Source organism: Epinephelus lanceolatus, chromosome 10 (genome assembly GCF_041903045.1).
Source record: "Epinephelus lanceolatus isolate andai-2023 chromosome 10, ASM4190304v1, whole genome shotgun sequence".
Taxonomy (NCBI): Eukaryota; Metazoa; Chordata; class Actinopteri; order Perciformes; family Serranidae; genus Epinephelus; species Epinephelus lanceolatus.
This window is the reverse complement of record NC_135743.1, coordinates 22,086,452-22,105,119: the sequence shown is the minus strand read 5'-3', so window position 1 is coordinate 22,105,119 and position 18,668 is coordinate 22,086,452. Positions and strand designations below refer to the sequence as shown.

Sequence of the window (18,668 nt, the reverse complement as noted above, 5' to 3'; positions counted from 1 at the left end):
TAACAAAGCCATGCAAGTACAGCAGCGCAAACTAAATTTGTTGCATTTTTTTGCCAAGGTAAACTAGGAGAATATTATTTTATTTTATTGGCAATTTCGTTCTTGCTCTCACTGAACTATTGAATGTTTTTGTAGTGTTCTCTGGTCAACTTGTCTGCACTGGCTCTAAAACAAGTAGGAATGCACAGATTGTTAAATTCTGGGCCATTACTGATGGTTAAAATAACAACTTGGCTGCTAGGAGAGACCAGTGTTTTTGTTGTTTATTTTGTTTTTGTTGTTGGGGAAACAACAAAATCTTCATTATTAAAAAAACAACTGTTTCAAAGTCATTCAGCCCATCATTACACCATCTTTGAATAAGCACAAATTAAGTCGTACAAATTTGTGATATTTTTTTAATATAACCTTTCACATGAAAAAAAGTATTTTTACTTTATATAAATAATTCCGTCTCTAAGAATTATTTTATATTACTGTGAACACATCAACAATTTGTCCTTCAGACAACTCTAATTATTGAAGTTTCTCACCAAAAATGTAATTTTTTAAAAGTTAACATTGAAACACACCATGATAACGTAACAGCTAATGTTAAGTAGCTCTCCTCCTGCCGATATTGGCACAGATCAGGGGAAAAAAGGATGCATCCAATGACATTGATAGTAGGTTTACTGCATTCCCTCTCCTGAAGGCATCCAGGGCAAGATCTCTGTTTGTCCCAAACATAGTTTCAGTTGTCAAAGGGACAACATTAGCCTCAAGTCCTGCTTCTTAGCCTGTACAAAATCAGTGTGACCCAACAGAAAAACCATCAGTGAATGTCTTTTTTTGTTTGTTTGGGGTGTTTTTTTTGCTGAGAGGCTGATAGCAGTCAACAAGGTGAATATTGTCCCATACTGATGTTAAGCCAATAAATGCATTCCTAAAAATAAGCCCTCTCTGAAATCGCAGGTAGCATTAATAGTTCACTGTATGATGCTTACTTGGATATGAAATGTGGTATAATTCCTTCAAACCATACCATAACGTTACCACTTTGAACTGTGTTTTTATGCTTGGTCCTGATTTGCTTGAGTCCACTTGCTACATTGCTGGTATGTTACAGCTCATAGAGCACCGATTAGAAAATCGATCAGTCCATTGGTACCCATTTATCACTGATAATGCTCAATCAGTAACATTTGTTTCACTTTAATTTGGCCAAAAACTAAAATCAATTCCACATTCATTATGGGACTGTGTCAAACCTAAATGCAATTCTTGAGTATAATGTTAAAAGGTGCATCAACTTAAAAGTTAAGAGCTGTAGAATGTGCAGCTGTCATGTTAGAAATAAACAGAGTGGTAAAATAAATGCATTGTAAACTTACACAATTAATCATTTTCTGCTAGCCCTCCTCTTTCGTCTTAATTGAAACAACAGTGTTGTTTTTTGTTGTAATATTTTTTTTCAAATATTCATCAAAGGCAGTGTGGAGATAGGAGAAACTTCTAGAAGGACAATCATCACTGTAACACTCCACCAATCTGGGCTTTAAAGCAGAGTGGCCAAAAGGAAGCCCTGTCTCATTAAAAGACACAAGAAAGCTCACTTGGAATTTGCAAAAAAGCACCCAAAGGACTCTCAGACTGTGAGAAACAAGACTCTCTTGTCTGATGGAACCAAGATTGAACTGTTTGATCTCATTTTTAATTGTCATGTCCAGAGGATATCAGGCATTGTGCATCACGTGCCCATACCATCCCAAGGATGAAGCATGGTGGTGACAGCGTCTTCTCCTAGTGATGAAATTCTGAGAAAATCTTAGTGTTTCCCACAGAATTAGCCTTCCATCAGCAAAGTGATCACACTAATTATGACAGCACTTTCACAGTCTCATATTGTAAAGCAGTTCATTTCATTTCCACTGGATGGCCACACCTTGTAGGTTCACAAAAGGGCATATCTGACAACCAATCACACCTTTTAAAAGAATGCATAATACCGCGCAATGGGGTCAACCACATCTCCTGAGTAAGGTAAAAGTTTTTGTCCCTTTCTTGCTGAGAATTACTCTTAGAATTTTCCTAAATCATTCCTTAGCTAGGACTCCTGGCTATAATTTTTTAGGCTAAGGTTGGAGCTCTGAGTATTCTCAAAATGTTTGAAAATACGACCCCTTGGCCCTATTTATAAAGCTTCCCAGTACAAAGAGTTGCTTCTGGTGACGCAATTCAAGGAAAACTCTTACATTACAATGTTTTGTCAAGAATTTGCCCTTACTGTTAAGACCAGATCCTGATAAAGATAAAAGTTATTCACAAAGCATGTCAGCCCTTAGGAGAGATGAAAAACTGAGTTTCTTTAGCAGAGGAGAATATGGCAGAAAGACAACGAGGTAGGAGAAATAATGCTGAATGACAGGGAGTTAATGAAACGCTACAGATTAGAACATGCAGGGATAATGTTTGTGGCCGATCTCATTAGAGATACACTTATATCTTCCACCCAAGCAATAGCAGAAGAAGTGATTCAGGAAACATTTCAGTGCAATTCTAAGCAAGGAAGGGACAGAAACGTTCACCTAAGTGAGGAGCTGTGGTTGACCCTTTTGCTAGGTGTGATGCATACTTTAAAAAAGTGTGTTTGGTAACCTTTTTGTGAATGTGCAAGGTGTGGACATCCTCTAAATGTTGAGACAAACTTATCTCAGATATATATTGTATTAGGATGTTACATACCTTGACATGTTTCGGCGGAAACTTCTGCCTTCCTCAGAAGTGTCACTTGGTGGTGGTTGTGACGCGTCTTTATCAGCTGATCTGTCAATATCAGAAACTGAAGACCATTGAACTGAGACAAACACAGGTTATCACTGCTTTAATTTTTTTTTTTAATTTTATATACTTTATTAATCCCTGAGGGGAAATTCAATTTTCCACTCTGTTGTCAATTACACACAGGTCCGAACACACACATGCACAAACTGGACCTATACATGCACTAAGTGGAGAGATGTCAGAGTGGGCTGCCCATGACGGGCGCCGAGCGGTTGGGGGGTTTGGTGCCTTGCTCAGGGGCACCTTGGCAGTGCCCAGGAGGTGAACTGGCATCTCTCCAGCTACCAGTCCACGCTCCATATTTTGGTCCGGACGGGGACTTGAACAGGCAACCCTCCAGTTCCCAACCCAAGTCCCTATGGACTGAGCTACTGCCGCCCCAATTTACAGTTGCATTTTTCCAGTTCTCAAATATCTTAGTGTTGCGGTCACTTTATTTCTGGAGTTATAGTGTTATTGGCTTGGGTGGGAGATGTGAGCGTATCTCTAATGAGATCGACCACAAACATTAGCCCTGCAAGATCTAAGCTCTAGCTTTACATTATATCATTGTCATTTAGCATTATTTCTCCTACCTCTTTGTCTTTCTGCCATTTTCTCCTCTCTGTAATAAACTCTTAAGCCTCTTAAAAGTCTCTCCCTTCTCCTAACAGTTTACACCTTAGGAGGTCTCTTAAGGACCAGGATTTAGTCTTAACTTTAAGGGAAAATTCTAAGAAAACATCATAATTCTAAGATTTTTTTCCTAGAACTTGGAGGAACTTTTTACCTTGTGAGTGCTTTGGAAAAAGTCACTTTCAGAATACCTCTGAGCAAGAAAGGGATAGAAACTGAAACCTTAGTGAGAAGTTGTGGTGGATCCCATTGCCAGGTATGATGCCTTGTAATGGCTCTCCTGGGCCTGCTAGGTGTGTTTTCCCCTTTCTTTGTCTGTCCGTGTTTTGTTGCAGGTCCCTGGTAGGTGGAGTTTAGAAGTGCAAGTGGGAGCCCCTGGTCTGTCTCTCAGGGGTAGCTTATTTAAGACCTGGCTGTTCCAGTCCCCTCTGTCAGCACCATCCTCTTGTTTGGTTGGCTTCTTTGTTAGTAATTTTGCACAACAACGTCCATTCATCACTCACTCACTCATGCATCTGCTGACACTTTGATAACACTGATTAACACACCTCATGACTGTGTGTCCTGTCTTGTGCCATGGTTTATGAGCCGCGTTGTTAGATGCATTCATAATAGGATGTGTGATTAGTTGCCCGTTTTTGAGCCAGCAAGGTGTGGATACCCAATGAGAATGAAAGGAACTTCGTCACAATATGAGACTGTTAAAGTTCTGTAATTGTTAGTGTGATGACTCAGCCTGTGTAAAGCTGAGACAGATACAAGTCATCACTGCTGCACTGTTGACAAATATGTTGGTGCTGTCATCACTTTCATTTCTGGCATTAATGCATTGGATGGGAAATGTGAGTGCATTTCTAATAAGATTGACCACAAACATTATCCCTGCAAGATTGAATCTGTAACGTTTCATTACCTCACTGTCATATTTCTGCTACCTCTTTGCAGTGTTCAACATAACTTTTTTCCCCACTGGCCCCCCGGGCCAGTATTTCAGAGGTTCACTGGCCCCTTGTATGTTCTTACTGGCCCAAGTAAAAAAAGAGAGAGAGAAAAAATGTCTATAAAACTTCATTTCATTTCATTTAAATCCATTATACCTCACCGTAGTGCGTGATGGTATACAGAAGTTCTCACAGAAGCATAACAGGTTTTCAGAGCTTTAATTTCTGCCTGTATGAGGGAATCAGGTGGACAGTGGTGTGGTCAGAGTGGCCCAGTGCAGCATGGGGGACGGTGTGATAGGCGTTGTTAACAGCTGTGTAGTGATCCAGGATATTCTTCTCTCTGGTCAGATAAACTGTTTGTATTTGGGGAGTTCATGGGTGAGGTTACCTTTGTTAAAGTCACCAAGAACAATAACTTATTAAAATAATAAGTCTGGGTAAGTCCGTTCCACACACAGTAGCTATCTGGTCAGCGAGCGTGCGCTGTGCCTCCTGCACGTTGGCCTGCGGTGGGATGTAAACACCAACCAGAATGAATGAAGCAAACTCACGGGGGGAGTAAAAAGGTTTGCAGTTGATGAAAAAAGATTCCAGATCAGGAGAACAGTGCTGCTGGATCACTGTCACGTCATTACACCAGCCACTGTTTGTGTAAAAACAGATACCTCCACCTTTAGTTTTGCCACAACGTTCAGTGTTACGATCCGCTCTGAAGAGTTGGAAGCCTGCCAGCTGCTGCGCAGAGTTCGGTGTCGAGCCACACAGCCATGTCTTTGTAAAGCACAAAACTGCAGATGTAGAAAAGTCTCCGTTTTTCACCATCAGTAGCTTAAGTTCATCCAGTTTATTGGTCAGCGAATGCATGTTGGAGAGAAATATACCTGGCAGCGGTGTCCACGTTGTCGTAGACGCACAAGCGCACCGGCACGTTTCCCACTGGAGTTGTTCCCCTGACAGCCAGATATATATTAGCCTACTGAGGTACCGAGTAAGTTAGCTTCTCGGGCATGCTGAGCATAGAGTGTCTCACTGAGCTCTGACCTGTGGCGCGGTTAAAAAACAAACAAACAAAAAAAGCCTTACAGCGTCACTGGCCCGAGCGGGCCTGTGACTAGTCAGTCAACTTGCCCGACATACTTTTTGATTGGCCCCAGGCCATCAGGCCATTGCTTATGTCAAACACTGCTCTTTGTCTTTCTACTATTTTCTCCTGTGCTTTAGAAACTCTTTTAAGTCCTCCAACCTATTCCTAACAGTTTTTTTATCTTAAGATTACTATGGTGGAGATATGTCCATGTGTGTATGAAATTACATTGTGTTAAGCAGGCAGACAAATGGTATCGATGAATGAGGCCCAACATTTGTGAAATAAGTTTGTTTGGTTTGGTTTAGTAAAACTGTCTTTTTAGCAATTAATCAGGCGACCAATAATCACTCACAATTCCAACGATTTCCACTGGATGTCCACACCTTGCAAGCTCACCAATAGGCATGTCTGTGACAACCAATCATACCTTTTAAAATAAGGCATTAACCATAGCAATGGGTTCAAACACACCTTCTGACTAAGATAAAAGATTCCCTTAATCACCTCTGAACTGGGACTCCTTGCTGGAAGTTTTTAGGCTAAGTTGGGAGCTCTCTGAGAGTAATCTCAGACTATCTGTGATGATTACATTTTATTTTCAGTAGTGTGTTAATAAATGCACTCTGACTGTGGCCGTTTATTTTAAAAGAGCACTTGTCTTTCTGCCATGCAATCTTTCTGTTGAAAGAGACCCAGGAGACTGTGCTTTGAAGTAATTTCTCCTTTTGATTGTCAGTTTTAATGCTTGCTCTTCTGTCATTTTATTGTTAGATGTGTTTGTTGTGTCCTGCTACCTTCATCTGTTTTCCACAGTTGGATATATCATTTTAAGAGAGATGGATAACAGGTTCTTGTAGCATGCAGGAGTCTTCTGCTGTTTTCCTGAATAAAAGCACAAAGTGAATCTGTGCAAAAGTGAGTGGGATTTGATGGATTTTCCCCCAACTAACAGTAGTTAGGGTTTAGCAGATTTAACAGGAAGGTCACACATTTAAGGCTGGAAAGCCCTCGCTCATCCTCGATAGCTTTGCACATATCGAACTGATGACCCACTCAGACAGATGTGAAGGCCTCATCCTCCTAATGCAGAACCTTGCTATGTGATTCAGTGGGGTGAAGAGGTTAAGGTCCTTATCAGGCAGTGCAGTCTAGTCCAGGTTTTGTGGCAAGCTTTTCTTTTGGTAAAAACATACTTGGAGCACAAGAGTTGAGCATTCTTTCTTGTCAGTGTTTGCTGAAATGATGGTGCCTTTTTTTGCTTTACATGCGTTGGCTCTTGCCTCTAAGGACTTAAGAAATCAATAGCAAGCACTTAATAGCATTTGTTTTCCTTTCTTGCAATAACACTTTGAAGAACAGCTGCCTTGAAATCAGCTGCAGACGATTTTCCATTGTAGAATAGCTTTGTAGTCAAACATGGATGGGCCACATCTCTGCTCTGTACTCTGCACATTTGATGTGAACCAGCTGTGCCTGGAATTTCTGGCTCAGATAGCCACCAACTATAAAATAAACTACGGCAGGTAATAAATGACTGTTACTGTTGAAAATATGATTTGTGCTTAAATGTCGCTGATCAGCATGAGTCCAGGGAATGAGCTGCTTTGACAGTTGGAGAGGAATAAAAAAAGGGGGGAATAAAGAGGAAAAGTGAATTAAGTGTTGGTGCCAGTATAGCCTCAATAGGAATGTCTGGCTAGGTAACCCTCTTCTGTGGTTACCCTCTCTGAGACTTGGTTTGGCTGCTCGTTTATCTCCCTCTGGGGCTGTTATGACTGTCAATGGGCTGTGCACGAGTGCTATGACATCCCTTTAGGATTTGAACAGCAGTGCATAAGCTATTACTCCCTGGATGATGATCTATATATATAACTCCCATTCTCTATGCCCCCATCCCCTCTTATATTCTTGTAGCCGCTTCATTCTAACCCCCATGCTAGCCCTGTTGGCTCCTCTTGTATTCACTCATGTGTGTAAGCATCCATGTGGACATACCATATATATGCAATATTAATGCCCCATGGGCAGGAAAGGAAAGGTCCCATTTGTTGGCTGTTATGTGCCATCACTCTCTTTAAAGCACACATTGTGAGGTAAAAAAATAAATAAATAAATAAAAAAGAGGCGAGCGGGGGTGCTGGGAACAAGACCAGGAAAGGCTCGCTTTGGTGTGCTGAAGTATGTTACGTCATGCCAAACCTGCCTCTTTTGAAACTCTAAATGTAGAAGGGGAGGATATCCGTGCAGGAGAGACAATGAAGTCAAAAGAACATAGTGTAACCAGACTATTGGCTGCTTTCCCTCTCCCCCTCCAGCTCCTCTTAGTTTGCTTTGTCCTTCTCTGTGTTTGGTTCACCCCTCAGCCCTTTAGCTAACACAGAAAGATTCGTCTCCATCTAGTCACTGGATCTCTTTTATATGCGTGTTAAGTCAGTGCCTGAGCTTTGTTGAAGGAGGTGCCTGCTGCCAAGTTCTCTCACTGTATAAGCCAGCTGAAGCACAATATGGCCCCCAAGCATTAAAGCAAACCAGACTTATCAGTTTCCCCTTTGTGAATACATAGGCCTACATATATCTCATTACAGACAAATGTGATGCTTGAATATGGGAGAATGGGAAGGGGGTGTCACAGAAAGTTTTAATTCAGTCCCTGGGGGGTTTCCTAATGCACAATGCTTAGTCGTGTATAGACTCAAACCTGCACACCACATTGATCTTATCAGCCATGTATTGTCCTTGAAAACCTGAGAGGTTTAATCATTTGTATTTATCTAGCAAGCCTGAAAGACCATTAACCTCTTAGCAAGTCTTTGTCATTATTTAAAAAAACGATTAGTGTTTTCCGGGTCACTTTTCTTTTGTGTGTGTGTTCTGGATCACAGCTCTGAGTGGTGGAGTTAAATTTCCCCGCTGTGGGATAAATCTTTATGGCATGATCTTTATAAACCATATCCATAATCTATGGGGTTATTATAGAGGCCAGGCAAAGGGAGAGGGGTCAATCTCCCATCTGCTCACAGCTCCTCATGCAGATGAAAATCATCTGCAGCGGCAAGCAGAGGCTTTCCTCTCCTTTTTGATCCACATATCCCCTCAGAGAAAAACCTTTATCATCCTTGAACTGAAAATCCTCGCAGTCAGCTGTCAAAGCAAAACGCAGAAACACGTAAACACTACAGTTCAATGAGCACGAGTTTGTCAGATGTCATCAGTATATCTGGGTAGTTGATCAAGTGGGCTGTGTGTTTCAGTTGTAGTTTTCTCAATTAAATGAAACATGGTTTGTAGATGTTACTATTTCCTGCCAGTTGCAATAACAATTACGGTTTACTCGCCCTCTTCAGTGAGGAAACACAGGAATGTGATGACACTGATTGACTCTGTTATTCAACAGATTCCAATTTATCATCAGTGTGATCTCTTATAAAACTATATGGCTTTGCACATCTATAAACATCCATAAAAACTAGATGTCAACATAGTATGAAATATAGCAGAATAAGTGGTTGTATTTTTAAATTATCAACACTAGTATTGCTAATAATTACTGAAAACAAATTGCAACAGAGTCGAGTCATCTTTCTCTCGTTTTTTTTTTTTTTTATCTTTTTGTCTTACCTGTCTCTTTTCTCTCTTTCCTTGTCTCTCTATCTTAACAAGCTGTGTGAAATGTACCTGTTTCTGTAGAATATGCCTGAAAGACGGCTGCAAATGAACGCATTGTTTTTTTCCCGTGTAATTAGCAAGACATGCTCTAAGGGCTAAGGATGTCAACACCATACTAATGATTCAGTAGGAATAAATACAACTGGCATTAAAGCTGTTCACTTTAGGGCGCATAACGTAAACATTAGTCAAGCAAAGATTAAAACGAGTAAATAAATAAAATGTGTGGTAAACAAGCCATCTGTCATCGCTGAAATGATAGACCTTTATGACTTAAAGCTGTTAAGTCCAAGTGCACTGGGAGACATTGCAGCTCTGCATGGTTTTAGACCTTTCATTCAGCGCAATGAGTCGACTTTAACAAATATTGACTTTTGGGAATTAAATCAAAGCTGTTAAATCAGTAACTTTAAAATGCGTAGGTGACAGGTTGGAAGCTGTTCTGGTCACTGTTCTTTCTATCAGTCTCTTAGTCTTTCCACCAGTCTCGTAGCAGTCAGTGGGATTAGGATTAGTGGTCTGAGGCTGGCTTCTTTAACGAGAACTAATTGATCTGCGACCGAGGATGTGTTGGACACTGCAGTAGACAGCAACAGAGCAGGTTAAGGGGTTATGCAAGGTCGGCAAACACCACATTGCTGCAGCCTGCAGAAACAGAGCCACTGAGTTTGTTGGCTCTAGAACTAGGAAGTTTAATCCACACGTTGATGCATGGCTTCCCCTCTGCCATCGGCTGTGGGCAGCAGGCCTCTCTTTGGGGAGGCATCTGCACTGGAGCCCACGCTGGGCCTGATTAGTCAAGGCTGTCCAACTGTGCTGTTGAGTCTCCATGTAAACAAACACAAACCATTTGTTGGGCCTTTATTGCACACAATCAGTCATTGTTTGTATGGGAAAAGCATTCTGCTGTAAGTACAAAATCGCTGATGTCAACAGTTTGAACCAAAGGGGTCAGTCGATGTAACTCCCTCCTCCTCTTTGTCTTTTCAGAGCTGTGGAGTGACTGGTCCAGTTCCTGTCCATCCAGTGAGCCTAGTGGCTGCCAGCGCAGTGAGCTGCGTGAAGTGTCTCAGAGCTGTGGATTGCATCATTATAGGACAATAGCAATTGGAATCAAAGCTCTCCCTCCTCCTCCTCCTCTTCCTCCATCTCCTCCCCCATTTCTTTTTCTCTCAGCCTGACTCGCCACACACACACACACACACACACACACACACACACACACACACACACAACCCTCTGACCACTCCTCCCACAGTGGTCATGGTCCACTCCCCCTGTCTCTCCAGCCAGTCAGCCAGTGAGTCGATGGAAGCTGTGTAATCCTCTGTAAAGTATAGGGCCTATACGGCTGCATATGCTCCCTTTTGTCATGGCGGCTGTTGTTGTTGCAGAGGCCTCCCTCAGGAGAGCACATGAGGGAGAACAGAAGGCAGCATAAAGCTCACAAAGGGTGGAAGAGAGAGCGAGCAAGCCAGTGAGTGAGAGACACTGACGCTGCTATTTATTTGACCGCAGGAGAATGAGCTTCACAGGGCAACGGATGGAATTCAATGGGGGTGAAACTACATGATGTGGGACTGGCATTACCGCCCCACGCCAATCACAAATTGGACCAAGAGTCAACTTTGGAGATATTTGCCACATAGTGGTCTGCAGCGAGGAATGCAGTGAAACAGAGAAAAGTATACAAGACTTTTTCTCTTGGTTTAGAGTATTTTTCTATTTTTCCTCTCCTTTGGGGTCTTTTTTCAGTTACACCCTACCAGAAGTGCCTTTTTCTGTTACTTTTTGTCTATTTTTTTAATCATCTTGCTTTATATTCATACTCCAAACTGCCACAGATTATTGCATGTAACATACAGTAACTTTCACATTCAGTGTGTGTTGCCATATTTTAAAGAAGGTACATAGTATATTTGACATTGTGTGTATGTGTTAACAGACACAACACCAGCCTCCATCAAATACACAGTTGACAATCATCACTTTTCTTAATTTTGTTTCTGCTCGGGGAGAGCTTATATAGTCCCAACATTAATTCACTTAGAGTAAGGTTGCGCCAGACCGTGACTTTCTGCACTGCCTCCTCTGAACCTTTGTTGGTTTGACAACACGTGGCCGTCACCATGGTCAGTATCCAATCCAAATGGCGCTACCTTTTCATGTTCTTGGGGATCCAGTTGGTAGTCATGGCACTGCTGTCCCGAGAGGGATATCAAAAGAGGGTCTCCTACTTCATCCGCATCTTCCGCAAGCCTGACACCACTGGTCTGTCAGGCCGCAACCACTCATCAGCAGGCATCGCTGGAGGGGATGTATACGCCAATCTCTCCCACCTATCCAAAACGCATGGCCATGGAGATGACATGCCCTTATGCCCCAAGAAGTCTCCTCTTATAGGTGAGTGGTCTTTCCTGTTTCTGTGCCATTCCCTTGTACCTGAACAGGCTGTACTACTGAAGATAGATCACTCTTTCTTTACATGTGTAAATCTCTAAATACAACATTGTCTTATAAACAGGCATACCTGGTGATTTTCTGGAATTACATATTGGTGTCATTCATTATCAGGGCTCGACAGTGCAAGCGTTTCACTCGCATTTGCAACTAAAAATAGGTGTGTGCGAACTGTAAAAAATATTTAGGGGCACATGTGCACATAAAAAAATCAGCCGAAGCAGCCTATATTTTTGTCAGTAAAAAAATATGATAATCTAACCGCAAATATTGAAGGAACTCCAGCCGCCTTCCCTCTTCCCTCTTCCCCGTGTGACACGGTTATGGGCGGTTTTCCAAGCCACTGTCAGCACAATGAATATAAGTCCCACTGTCGGCAGCGTGGAAATAAGTCAAAGTGTGGAGGAAGCGGCGGACCTACGGGGAAGCCTGCTCCGTTCTCCCCGCAGTTAGGGACCGTTCTCCATGGCCAGGCTGTTAGCTGGGTGGAAATAAGTCAAAGTGTAGCGGAGACGAGGGACCGGGAAAAGCAGCGGACCTCCAGTTAAGCCTGCTCCGTTCTCCCCGCAGTTAGGGACCGTTCGCCATGGTACCGCTGCTGGGCAGGGTGGAAATAAAGCCCTTATCACACAGAGCACGCAAAGCACAGACCTCCGCCGACGAACCCATTCATTGTGTATGTGCTACCACGGCGCAAGAGCGCACCGCTCTGCCCCCGAGCTGATGCCGCGGCGTCTGTGCGCCGCCAGCCTGCGCTCGAATTGAACATTTTTTAGGGGCCGTTCAGATGTAGCGTCTTTTGCGCGCACAAATCCATTAATTTCAATGTAAACGCGCATCAAGTGCGCTCACAATCCAAAGCGACGCCGTAGCGGTGCGCATTTGGTGCGACGCGCCTGTTTTTTTGTGTGCGTCTGCGGCACACAGAGATGGAAAAATCTCAACTTTTTCGAATGCAGCAAGTGCACTGCATGTCATGTGATAAGAATTAACCAATCAGCTCCACGGACCTGCTTCTTCCTTTCCATCCAACGGACTTCACAACATTCGGTGGTGTGAAAGGCAGCAAGCAATGGAGGAGCGACTGATCATTCTTGTCCAGGGATATCCAGAGTTATATGACCTGTATTCATCGTACTACTTTGACTCCAACAGAAGGAACAATGCCTGGAGAATTATCAGCTCGGAGCTTGGGATAACTGGTGAGCATGATGATGCGCTATTTTTATGGCTTTGTAACTTTTTTACTCCCCCTGTGAGTGACAGGCAGTTTTGGTTGCTTAGTAACGGCAGGCGCGACAGTAGCGCAACCTCCGAAGAGCCTAGGATAAAAGGATGGAAACGGCACAGCTGGCGTTTTCCACACGCTTTTAGATGCTACATCTGAATGGGGCCTTAATTTCACCTCGGCGCGTCCAATAGCAGAGAAGAGCCTGAAGTAGACCCAGAAGCGGTCACCATGGAGCTGTAGCTCTTGAACGAGCCTGTACCCCAAATCCTGTCTTGCGCGCCTTGCTCTCCGCTTGCTCTGCGCCCTACCCCGTTTCAGAGTTTCAGAGGACCTGGAGAATGTTTTAGGATAGTAATAACATTATACAAGATAATCATATTGCAAAGATAATATATATAAGATAATAACATTAAAGACAAAATTAAATTGCAATACTTTTTCAAAACGTGATGATTTTACCTTTCTGTACATTTTGTATACAAATTCATGAAATAATGTTGCTTGTAAATGTCTGTTTGCATCACGTTTATTACAGAAAACACATTATTTGATCAATTTACATTGTGCCCCTAAAGTTCTTTGTGCGCTCCTTACTTTTTCAACTTAGGAGCACATGTGCTCCTTGGGAAAAAAAGTTAGCGTCAAGCCCTGATTATGTTTGGTTGCTTCACCTTGTCTTTGTCTTTGAGTTACTGTTAGCTGCTGATGGATCTACCTGCAAACAAATGGCCCTTCTATCAGCAAACGTGGCATATTTGAAAGGCAAATTTCAGTGGATTATGAAGCTACTGTTTGTTTATTTTAAAGTCAGTGATCTTGATGACTGAACTTCAATGGTTGTGTTGTGCATCTGCTGTTGTATAGAGGCAGTGGGGACACAGAGGTGGGGGCCACATGTTTCTGCTTCAAGTGCATTGCAGTGTTGCAGCTGTCAGATGTTTCCATTTAGCACAATGAAGTTGAGCCATCACTTGAGTAATGAGTCGTGCAAGCTCAGCTGCTGCTTCATGGTGTTGTTTTGTGGTGGTTTGCTGTAGATTTCATCATCTGCTCTCTCAGGTATACTGTATAAAGCTTACAGCTTGCAAAAGATATGAAGTGATAGAGTAGTGTGTTTCAAGTTCAGGTTAGGAAACTTGGTATTCAGCAAGACTTTGCCAGCAATTCTGAACTACTTAGTGATGACCAAAACAAAGGCTTTGGCTACCCTTTGTATAAAGTCTTGTACATTTTTTCTTTGGAAAAGGTCATACTGAGTATTATACCTGGTAGCAGAACGTGAACAAAAGCCCTCTAGAGTTTCACTAAAACTAGTTTAGCAAGCAGAGTATGACTGTTACACCGACACAGATCTTGTGTATTAGCTGAATGGGACTTAATAGTCTGACAAAGTACATGTTTCATTCCGTTTTTAAGTTTTCGGATTGTCTGTCTGTCCCTGTGTATGTCCCATCCTTGTGAGCACAATATCTCATGAACGCCTCAAGGGCATTTTTCTCAAATGTGACACAAATGTCCACTTGCACTCAGTGATAAACTGATAAGTTGTTGGTGGTCAAAGGTCAAGGTCACTGTAACCTTGCATTCATCTCATTCTCATGAACGCAATATCTCACAAACAGTTTAAAAGAAATTCTTTAAAGTATCTCAAGAACACCTTAAGGAAATTTCTCTAAATTTGACACAAATGTCCATTTCGACTGAAGAGTAAACTGATTAGAATTATGTGGTTGAAGGTCAAACGCCTTGAGGGAATTTCTTTAAATTTGGCAGAAAGGTTGACTTGGACTTGAGGAAAAATTGATAAGATTTTGATGGTCATAGTTCAAAGGTAAAGTCTGTGACCTCACCTGTCTTATTGTGGTGAACATAATATCTCAAGAATACCATGAGGGAATTTCTTCAACTTTGGCACAAATGTTCTTTGGGGCTCAACAATGAAAGGATTGGATTTCGGTGGTCAAATGTCAAGGTCACTGTGACCTTGCATCTGTCTCATTCTTGTGAAGACGGTATCTCAAGAACACCTTAAGGAAATTTCTCTAAATTTGACACAAATGTCCATTTTGACTGAAGAGTAAACTGATTAGAATTTTGTGGTCAAAGGTCAAGGTCACTGTGACCTAGCAAAATATGTTTTTGGCCATAACTTAATTTGCTAATTATGACAAACTTCACACAAATGTCTGATAGGACATAATAAAATAACGAAGTGCTGTCATTTTATATCTATATCTATATATAAATGGTCAAAGGTCACCTGCACTGTGACATCACAATGTTCTGCATCTGCTGTGAGGGTCCAAAGGACAGAGGGATGTCGTATGCTGTAAAGTCCTGTGAGGCAAATTGTGATTTGTGATACTGGGTTTTAAGATTAAAATTGAATTGAATTGAATTAAAATTGCATGGAACGCTTTTCTGGCCAATATTCAATGTCATATCTCAGGAAAAGAAGGGGAATTTGGTCAGATACTACATTGCTGATACTCATCTTGGGTGCCCATCTTGAAGCCGTGCTGATTATATAGATCATCTGTGTATGCGGACCATAAGACAATAGGCAAACATATTGTACTGCCCATGTTAAGCATCGTTGATAATGATGTAGAGGCAAATTAGCGATCATGAAGGGAAATTACAAGCAAGCAGATACATCTTGCAACAATTATCAGTCGTGATGTCCCTTTGCTGCTTAAGCCTCTGTTTCCGTATGGAGGAAAGTGCACAGTACTTCACTCAGTTAACAGGATTTCCAGACAGCTGTTTGTTTTTGTTCATCTTTATCACAGAATGAATGAAAACTTGCAGAGAATAAATTTGACCTGTAGGTAACCTGTGATCTTGACCTTAAAAATGAGATTGCTATAAAAAAAAAATCTTAATTCAAGGTTTACTTACCAGCCATTTTCTGTCATAGCTCCTGCATCTCATCTCCACTAGCTTAATGACAGCTAAGCAAAGTCCATCCCCTGGTGAAGACTGTGAGATATGGTTGAAAGCTTGGGTAAAAGAAGGGTAGTAAGTGGATCTTGTTACATGTCCTCTATTTGAGGTTTGTCATACATTACCTAGACAATCTGATCCTGCGTACTGCTTATTCAGTATGCCTAGGATGCTCTGTCAAAGCAGGCTTAGTTTTCTGTTTTCCGGGCTCTGCCCTCTGCCCCTTTGTTCCCACATTACTTCCAGTAATTTGAAACTACATGGTGATAACTGAGCTAGAAGGCTTTGACTGCTTTCCTAGAAAAAATAATAATAGATAAAGGTCACTTAGGTATTACCTGAACGTTGTGTCAGGCTGATAGAAGTGAGCAGAAACCGGCCAGAGGTTCACAGAAACAAGCATGATGAGGGGAGGATGAAGGGTATTTTTTTATTGCAACAGTCCAAATGCCACTTTCTGATGTTTATCTGGGTCCAGGTAGCAGTAATTTAATCAGATATATCATTAGGAATTACACTGCTGGGAAGTACTGAAAAAAAAAAAAAAAGGTCTGATGATAAAAAATTCAAGGCCGTGGCATCCTTGCTGGTTTCCATCATACTTTCAATTGCTGGAAATTAGCACCAGACACCAGTCAAATGCTGGTAAAATATGCAAGTGGCTGCTAGATTTGCTTCACTCACCAGCACAAAAACAAACAAAAAAATGGTAATTTATTGAGTGCTAGTAGATTATTAAATCCATTAGCCTCAATGGCAGGTGGACTACAAAGTTAATTTCCAACTGGGAATGATCATAAAATGTATTATTTGCACTCTGTGTGGTATTAAAAAGGTCTTAAAATGTCTTAAATTTATTTTGGTGTACCCTGCAGAACCCTGACTGAGAAAAGTATGAAATTCTCACATTTCAGAAGCTGGAACAACAGATGTTTTGCCTTTGTTTAAAATGATTATTCGACAATTAAAATCGTCATTTTTGATTGATTGCTTTAGCGCCCTACTAGGTTAACTTGATAACCTTAGCTAGATAATACCTAGCCTATCTTCAGGGCTCCCATGGTCATGGAAAACCTGGAAAAGTCACAGAATTTCTTGATCACATTTTCCAGTCATGGAATTAGTAAAAAAAAAGTTGAAAGTTTGGGAAAAGTTATGGAATTTTGTTTTGTGTAATGCAATTGTTACAGTAATCATCTGTGGATAACCTTACACTTGATGCAACAAAACGGCAGATTTATTTTCTGTAGCTGTTGACGTACAGTAGCTCACTATGTGACATTTTGTTCATAGAAATGTGTGGGAACCTTGTATCTAGGTTAACTAGATAGGCAAGTTTTTGACATGTGCGTAGTTTTCACATTTCCCATGTTCTGTGGGGAAAAAATCCAAACTCTGCTTCATAAAATGTAATTTTTTGACAAGTGTTTGTGTCTCTTTATGTACTATAAGCACTAAATTCATCATATTTACATCACCTCGTAATATTTTTCTCATCTGCAGTTGTGCCGCAGATGAAAAACGGTTACTAACAGTCTTGTACTTTGATTTATATCGTTCTTTTAAAATTAGATCATCAGTGTGGAGGTATTGAAAATATGTTGGTATATATTTGTACAGATTGTGATCCAAATGTAACTGAAAGACATCAAAAACCTTGCAAATGTTGAATTCTTAGAAGGAAAACTGTTCTCTTGTTTGGGCGTTTCCAGTTAGATGAGCAGGAGGCATGTACAGAGAGTATGAACAGTACATTTGTGTACTCAGATTGACTGCTCTGAGTAAATCCAACAAAGAGCAAGTGTCAGAACTTGTATTGGTACATTTACAAAGCTCTGTGTAAGCATCAGGATGTTTCTTTCCAGGAATGAGTTCAGCACATGAGGTCATTTAAATGTCATGTTCAAATCATAGCCTCTCATGCTCTGACTAGATTGTTTTCCTGTATGCCTTTAAATGCATCTTGTTTCCTACTAATAATGACAGCGAACCATTTCCTGCTCACAGGTGGGCCGATCCACGTCAGCTTTCCATCAGGGCTCACTCTGTCAGAGGTTGAGAGGAAGAATCCACTGGTGGTGCGAGGAGGACGTTATAGGCCGCCTGACTGTGAGGCGAGGCACCGGACAGCCATCATCATTCCCCACAGACACAGAGAACATCACTTGAAGTTCCTGTTATATTACCTGCATCCTTTTCTGCAGCGGCAACAGCTCAACTATGGAATTTATGTCATTCACCAGGTGAAACACACACAAACAACCAAGGCATATGTTACACACCAAATGAAGAGTCAAAGGGTGAATAAGGGATTCATTTAACATTTTACCTAGTGTTTTGATCCTCTCTTGGTAGAAACAAAAGGTAGTTCTTTTGTTGGATATTTACAGCTCTCATCTTGTGATTTGGTATCCACTTCAGTACAGGCTAGTGCCCTCTAGTGTGCCGTCACTGGATGTGCATGCTAGAGAATAAGAAAGTGGCTTAAAGGGTTTAATCTCCTTTGCTGCTTGTAACAATCCAGTCATGTTTACTTCTCAGCACTTTATCTCTAACACCTCTTGAGCTGGATTTTGCATTGCATAGCCACATGGTGGAATTTTTCCTTTTAATGATTTGACTTGTCTCTACTTAGCAGATACCTCAAAAAAGGCCTAGTAAGTTGATTGCCAGCTAAAAATGAATGTGTTTAGTTTTCTGGCCTTCCGGAAAATATACAGTTGATGTACGTTATATAGTAATTTATTACAAGGATGGGGGGAAATTGATTCTTAGGTGCATTGCAATGTAGACATGGATGATTCAGCATCAATTAACAAATGTCAGTAATCAATTATGTAAATGTTTGTTTGTTACATGATGTTAATGGAACAAAAGAGGTGGAACTCAACTGCGA

General features: G+C 41.4%; 1 protein-coding gene across 1 annotated transcript in view; it reads left to right on the top strand.

Annotated features, from left to right (window-relative positions):
* LOC117265781 (beta-1,4-galactosyltransferase 3) overlaps positions 1 to 18,668 on the top strand; it is a 28,424-nt gene that overhangs the window by 3,616 nt on the left and 6,140 nt on the right. The window contains exons 2-3 of the mRNA XM_033640476.2: positions 10,126 to 11,538; positions 17,780 to 18,015. Of these exons, the coding sequence (XP_033496367.1) occupies positions 11,265 to 11,538; positions 17,780 to 18,015 (510 nt within the window). The 5' untranslated portion in view covers positions 10,126 to 11,264. The remainder of the gene's footprint in view (positions 1 to 10,125; positions 11,539 to 17,779; positions 18,016 to 18,668) is intronic.